The 7841-nt window shown below is 38.3% G+C and overlaps 1 protein-coding gene across 4 annotated transcripts in view; it reads left to right on the plus strand.

The window, feature by feature from the left end:
- tead1a (TEA domain family member 1a) overlaps window positions 1-7841 on the plus strand; it is a 53651-nt gene that overhangs the window by 39817 nt on the left and 5993 nt on the right. For all 4 annotated transcript variants that reach the window (XM_067379473.1, XM_067379472.1, XM_067379476.1 and 1 more), the window contains 5 exons: window positions 898-1032; window positions 1134-1174; window positions 1294-1349; window positions 1662-1786; window positions 6274-6447. In XM_067379473.1, coding sequence (XP_067235574.1) covers window positions 898-1032; window positions 1134-1174; window positions 1294-1349; window positions 1662-1786; window positions 6274-6447 — 531 coding nt within the window. The remainder of the gene's footprint in view (window positions 1-897; window positions 1033-1133; window positions 1175-1293; window positions 1350-1661; window positions 1787-6273; window positions 6448-7841) is intronic.

A 7841-nucleotide genomic window follows, 5' to 3' on the forward strand; every position in this document is an offset into this window, starting at 1 on the left:
CCAGTAAACACATCTTCAGAAAAGAGATGTCGCTTCAAGAGGGAGGGGTTACAGCACTAGTTGTTATTATTATAATTACTAGTTACGGCAACATTTGAGGGCATATCGCTGGTCTAAATACAAAGTTCTGTCATGAAACTCTAGATGGCGCAGGCGAATAGGTCCTTTAACTCAACTGCTCGTAACCACACCGTTATCTATCTGATTGGTTCCTGCTGTATCAGTAACCAATGAGCTTGCGAGCTCAAACTTCAAAATACTTCGGTAGCATTTGCCTTAGCAGTGCAGCAGTGCTTCAGAAACCCTCCATCTTCCCCAGCTCCACCTGTATAGATCTGCTACGGGTAGTTCATGTACGCTATATTGTACAGCAACAGCATAGCAGATCTATTCCACCAAGACCAAACATACCCATTACCATGCCAAACACTGTCATGACAGAACATGTTTTTATGTAGATTCACAGTAATTCACGTTTTAGTATCTGTGACTCAGAAAGCTCTCTATGCCAAATTAAATGAACTTTTTTTTACAGCGTTGAGTTCCTCACGTACAATTTACCTCTGCTATATGCATTACCAAGCGCTCGTATAAAAAGTCGACATTATGGTGACCCAGAAGCTTTTTAGTTTATTCAACACTTCAGATTTTCAAATTCAAAGGTCAATGTCAAAACTCTTTTCCCATTTATGTTGTTTAAAGAATCGTGGTCTTATCTGCTTTTTCACGGCGTCGGTTCTTAAGACAAATTCATTTAAAGAAATTATGAGACCCTTTGACCTTGAACCAGAAATACAGGCTGGACTGCATTGAAACCTTTCATATAATAAAATGAATGAGGTTTATAACAGTAACAGCGCAGGAGCTAAATCTTTTCTGTGATGTGTGTCGTTGAAGGACCAGTCTGTGAAAAATGATGCGATCAACAGGATGGCAGCCATGTCTTCGGCGCAGATCGTCTCCGCCACGGCCATCCACAGTCGGCTGGGGCTCGCGGGACTCCCACGGGCCACCTTGCCTGGGTCGACAGGGGTAAGAGATGCCCCAGCCCACTTTAAATCCATTAGTGTCCATTTAAAGGACAAGCAAAAGAATATATATCCATGCATCTGTATTTTTTTTTCCTTTTCTAGATTTGGCAGGTGCCAACAGGGCAGCCTGGTTCCTCACAAGAGTAAGTATATAGAACTTAAACTAATTTAGTTACATGTGGCTGAATTTGTACATAGTAAAATGTATGTATTATAAACTAATTTACAACTTCTGTAATGAAAATGACATCTTGTTCCTCAGTATAAAGCCGTTCTCTCAGCAGAATTACCCCATCCAGACGGCCACAGCCATCGCAGGTATGTATAGATGCCTTGAAACTTAATTATACTTTTATGAATGTGTTAGTTTGCATAGTTTGGTTTGGATAGTTCACCCAAAAATGAAAACTCTGTAATCATTGACTCACCCCATCAACTATTTGGTTACCCACATTCTTTAAAATATCTTTTCGTTCAGCAGAATAAAGAAATTCATACAGGTTTGGAACAACTTGAGGGTGTCAATGATTACAGAGTTTTCATTTTTGGGTGAACTATCCCTTTAACAGCTTTGGTCTTATTGCTGTAATATATCACTGATGTTTGTAAATGCTGTGTTTGTGTGTGTAGCTTACGAGTCCCCCACACCCCTCACAGCCGCAATGCCGGTGTGGCACGGGCGCTCTATCGGCACCTCTAAACTGCGGCTGGTGGAGTTCTCCTCCTTCCTGGAGCATCAGCGGGACCCAGATTCAGTGAGTCAGCACACATACCCAGAATTACTGCAGAGACAGCGACAGAAGAGCAGCCTTGACCTGCTGCTCAAAAATACAGCTGCTCTACATCTTCAGTACTGAAGATCTACATTTTTAACTTGTATAGATGAAAAGAACATCACATGGCAAACACCATTAAATTATGACTTTAGGCAGCTCTGCGTTTGTATGATCTGTTAAGTATTGTATCATTTAATAATATTATATATGTATAAAATATATATTTATATATACAAAATATTATTAGGGCTGTCAATCGATTTAAAATATTTAATCGCGATTAATCGCATTATTGTCACGAGTTAACTCGCAATTAATCGCAACTTAATCGCACATTTTTTTAAATATGTTATCTTTATGTTTTTTCTGTAACCAAACATCGAAAGCTCAGCCAAACAGCTGATCATAGCTGCACAGGGCGGGTTTATATTTCTCATCTTCATAAATATATCTAGTAGTAGAGCTGATGCAAGCGCTAGACATCAGTTGGGGTTATCCTTTGCTTTTTTTAAAAATATTTTTTAATTTATTTATTTATCTATTTTTTATTAATAAATGCTTGAAAGAACAATAACAATTGTCATCATTGTGGGGTTATCCTCTGCATCATGGAGAGCACAGTTCATGGTTGCATAGCAACGACAGACGCCTTTCTACGCATTTTTAAATAGGGTTGTTCCGATTCCGATACCAGAAAAAATTCTAGCATCGGTATCGGTGAGTAATTAAACTCATGTACCGATCCGATACCATTTTCTTAAACAATATCTAGTTGTGCCTGCTATCTTTGCTTAACACAGCAAATCGGAAATCAATTCTTCTTCACGGCTCAGAATGCAAACACAGGAAGTTGTGCTGTTTTGCCATAAGCAACCACTGTTTAGAGCAGCGAAGAAGTGAAAAACAGGGTTATTTATTAGAAATAAAACTAAATAAGATGCTAAACGAATTAATTTAAAGTGTATCTGAAGCCTACCTTTCTCATTCGGCACTGTTTCCATTTTCAAGATGAATGCTAAACTATTAGGCTATTTATTACGTAACCTTCACATAACAGCACAGTCAGGCGGTGGTCACAGGACGGCAGATTGTATTACAGAATTTAATTGAGCAGTGTAAGTTTTATATGTTTGGTTGATTGTATTTTAATATTTAACAGCTGCGATATCAAGTAAGCCTTGCAAGAATTTGTGTGTATGATGACATGACAGCTGAGCCGGAGTCAGTGCGAATTCGTCAGCGTGAATTCGTGATTGGTTGACTGCCAATTCAAAATATTAAATAGAACAAAAAAAATAACGTTATTAACCAGTTAATGGCCATTTCAAATTCAAGCGTTTCAGGTCAAAACGATTAAATCTGATTCAGTTTCCATTTCTGGTTACGTTCCGGTCAAAATTTCATTCGTTTCCGGTTTCGTTTTCGTTCCTTGAATCGGTTCAGAACCCTGCACCCAGGTATCGGATCAGTACTCGGTATCGGCCGATACCCTGAGCTCAGGTATCGGAATCGGGTATCGGAACATCTAGATTTTTAAACGTGACATGTAAACTATGGCTGCATCTCCATTTCTCCTACGGGCTAAGGCCATGGGTCGAACAGACAGCCCTAATTGTTATAAATTAAATAATTATAAAATGTAAAAAACCTTTAAAGTGATGTATGATTTGTTGGAATCCAACAAAAATGACTGAGCTACACAAAGTCAATTTTCCCACTGAGCAAATTACGTCCAGAAGACGTCTTTTTGAGGTCTTGTCTCAGGGCCAGAATGAAAGTTTTTATGACGTCTTTTTTTGACGCCTTCTGGACATCCGATATAGACGAACAAGCAGAATCACCAAAGGAGAAAAATCACAATTTTTAAGCCACCATCGTGGAGATGAGTGTTTGCTTTAGTTGGGCTCTTGACCCTTGACTTATTAATATTAGAGTTTGTTTGGGCAGATAACTGAGTCATAACAGCCAGACAAGTAAAGAGAAATGATCAGGTGTTGGTTATGGTCTCACATAACCATTATTTGACCTTATTTGGAGTCCAATCTTTGAGTTAGATTTACATTATAGATTACAACAGAACTGTGATTCTACAGCACAAGATCAGCTTTTACAATATGATTCACATGAATTCAGAAAAAGTGTGCTGAACAAAAAAAAATAAAAAAATCTTTCTCTTTGGCACACACAGACATCAAGAATCAGCCCGTGAATCTCATCAGTGGTGACCATCAAAAAGCATGTTGCAGTGCATTCTGGGAGCCACCAATCAAAATTCACCCATGGCTCCCATCATGCATTGCTTCATGAATAAATTATGAGCTGAACTGTCTTAGTGATTTTCTTTATTCTTACTATTTAAAATTTTCTGACTTTTTAGTAGCTTGTTTTCTGATGTTCAGAGTTGATCTGTTGATCAGAATATGTTGCTTGTCACCGTCATTGAGATTCACAGGCTGATTCTTGATGTCTGTGTGTGCCTAAGAGAAAAAAAATTTTATCATGTGAAATCCTTTATATTATATTGATAAAGCTGATCTTGTGCTGTAGAATCACAGTTCTGCTGTAATCAATAATGTAAATCTAACTCAGAGATTGAGCTCTAAATGAGTTCAGTGATTCAGGTCAAATAATGATTATGTGAGACCATAACCAACACCTGATCATTTCTCTTTACTTGTCTGGCTGTTATGACTCAGTTATCTGCCCAAACAAACACTAATATTAATAAGTCAAGGGTCAAGAGCCCAACTAAAGAAACTCATCTCCACGATGGTGGCTTAAAAATTTGGTGATTCTGCGTGTTCGTCTATATCGGATGTCCAGAAGACGTCAAAAAAAGACGTCATAAAAACTTTCATTCTGACCCCTCAGTGGACGTCTTTTCAACCTGAGACAAGACCTCAAAAAGACATCTTCTGGACGTAATTTGCTCAGTGGGTAGAGTTAAAGTTTTCTGAAGGTTCCAAAACAAAATCATCTAGCAACCATACCTTAAAATCCCTGGTAGTACCACCAAATCAAGTCAAAACCCATATCTATAGGAAAAAATATATTTTCATATGATTCCACAATTGAAACCGACAGCCTGTTTATTAAGACATACTGTATCACACGGATCTAATTTGTTACAGATGTATTTCCCCAACAGTTACAAACCTACATTAAGATAATGTTTGCATGAATTCTCGCCAAGATTTTATGTAAATGTGTATATCGGGATCGCGCTCTGTCCGAGGCGTCTTTTTGCGCGCGCTTCGGATCTGTCAGTGCGAGTAAGATCGTTTTGTTTACATCAGCGTGAGTTTGAAACTCACATTTCATTGGTTCATACCATCGAGAATTCACTATGAATATCCACAAAGCTGGAATGCTGCGCGTTACAACGCTACCAAACTTGTGCTGTGCGGATGTACCAGTTGTCAGAGAGAAACAGTATTTTTCGTGGACGAAGGAAAAGTGCTCCTCTCAGAAAACGTACAAATAATGATACTTTTAGATGTTTAATTGCTATTTGGAGCATCAAGATCGCTAGACGAGGGCTTAATGAACTAATTTCGACCAAAATTGACATTTTTCACTTGTTTTAGCTTTAGCCTTTAGCTCAAAATTAGCCGGTGCGCATTCTGACTCACTTTGCCAGCACGAGTCACATATGCTTGGTGTTTGTGAGAGTATAATATAATATGAGAATATAAATACATTACTTGGTGGAAGAATAGCTTTTGCATTTAGCCTTGGATCAGCAACCTTGTGCGACGTTTTAGATGTCAAATCCACTGACGGCAGCTGCAGGGCAGTTGGGTCTTATTAGAAATGGTCATGATGACCAAGGTCACATCCTGCATTTTTCCTAATCCAATGATAATGATCAACAGAAGCCCAAGACAAGTCATTTTCAGCTCAAACTGAACAAAGCTCTAATACTGGTGCACTAAAAAAAAGTGTTGCAGCTGAGCCTGCTTATTATGATCTAGTAGTCATCCAAAAGTGTCTTGAAATCAGCTGACCGATGCTGAATGTCCTATTTAAGCACTGATCTGACTGCAGTCAAGACAATGAAGACAAAACAGCATGTGTAGATTAAAAGTGAGACCTGGGAAGAACTTCCTGTGACCTACAGGTTATCAAAATGTCTTGTGTCCGTGTTACGGCAGACCTGTGTAATCTATCATGTTGGCAGCATCTCTATGAAATGCTTGTCCCTCTGGTCTAGCGTGACAGCAGCTATTCATCATGCATTTGTAGCTATACGCAGAACGAGGCGCATTCTCAATACAGTCGTCCAGTCACACAAACATTCAGGGCGTACCTGAAACAGCTTCACAAATGCAATCTGAAATGCTTCATTACTGACACAAACAACATTTGAGAGTAGCATTTGAACTCAGTGAAAACTATAAACTATATATAAAAAAGGTCTGTTAGTGTATATGTTGCATTGATCTAATTATCAACTCTTTCTGCAGTACAACAAGCATCTGTTTGTGCACATCGGCCAGACGAATTATTCATACAACGACGCGCTTCTGGAGACAGTGGACATACGTCAAATCTACGACAAATTCCCTGAGAAGAAGGGTGGGCTGAAGGAGCTGTTTGGAAAAGGACCTCAGAACGCCTTCTTCCTGGTCAAGTTCTGGGTGAGTCTGTTAGCATTTGTGTCAGTTTGAGCAGACGGCCCGTGGCGTAGCTGCGACACATTGAGCTGTGCTGTTCATGCAAACAATAACAATTGAGTTTGAATCATTTTCCAGTCCTATTTCTTGCTTTTTTCCCCACATGCCCATCATTTTATGTGCTACTTCACCTATTAATCCAATAAAAATGTCCAAAAACAATGGTGTTGCATTATAGTAATATAATGAATATATATAGCATATAGTGAATATATTTATAAGTAAATGTGTAAAGTACGTACATAATTTGTTCATATAATCAGAATTAATTTCAGCAATTTTGTGCAAATTTAATTTTTACTTTTGGCTTAATTTCGCATTAAAAGATGTTGTGAAATTTAAAAACCTACAGTAATTATTTGAATAACTAATAACTACTTAAAGTATGGGCAATTTTAGTTGAATAAGTTTTACCATTTTATGCACAAAATGATCTCATTTCAAATTTGATACCTGCTATGGGTCTCAAAATAGTTAGGACAGGGGCATGTTTGCCATGGTGTAGCATTTCCTTTTCTTTTCAAAACAGTTTGAAGACGTCTGGGCATCGAGGTTATGAGTTTCTGGAGTTTTGGTGTTGGAATTTGGTCCCATTCTTGCCTGTTATAGGTTTCCAGCTGCTGAAGAGTTTGTGGTTCATGGTCGGCCCACAGGACACAACAGCGCTTCTGGACCATGTTCACATATGGCTTCCTTTTTGCATGATAGAGCTTTAGTTGGCATCTGCAGATGGCACGGCGGATTGTGTTTACTGACAGTGGTTTCTGGAAGTATTCCTGGGTCCATTTAGTAATGTCATTGACACAATCATGCCGATGAGTGATGCAGTGTCGTCTGTGGGCCCGAAGACCGCGGGGATTTGAGATTTGCAAAGCCTTTGCAATTTGACGTTAAGGAACATTGTTTTTAATGTATTCCATCTTTTTACAGACTCTTTCACAGATTGGAGAGCCTCTGCCTGTCTTTACTTCTGAGAGACTCTGCCTCTCTAAGACATTCATTTTTTAGCTAATCATGTTACAGACCTGATATCACTGAACTTAGTTGCTAGATGTTCTCCCAGCTAAATCTTTTCAAAATTTCTTGCTTTTTCAGCCATTTGTTGCCCCCATGCCAACTTTTTTTTTGACCTGTAGCAGGCATCAAATTTGAAATGAGCTCATTTAGTGGATAAGTGTAAAATTTCTCAGTTTAAACATTTGTTATGTTATCTATGTTCTACTGTGAATAAAATATTGGCTCATGTGATTTGAAAGTCTTTTAGTTTTCATTTTATTTAAATTTAAAAAACATCCCAACATTTCCGGAATTCGGGTTGTGCGTGTAATATATATATATATATATATATATAAAAACTT

This window comes from Chanodichthys erythropterus, chromosome 24, assembly GCF_024489055.1.
Source record: "Chanodichthys erythropterus isolate Z2021 chromosome 24, ASM2448905v1, whole genome shotgun sequence".
Classification (NCBI taxonomy): domain Eukaryota; kingdom Metazoa; phylum Chordata; class Actinopteri; order Cypriniformes; family Xenocyprididae; genus Chanodichthys; species Chanodichthys erythropterus.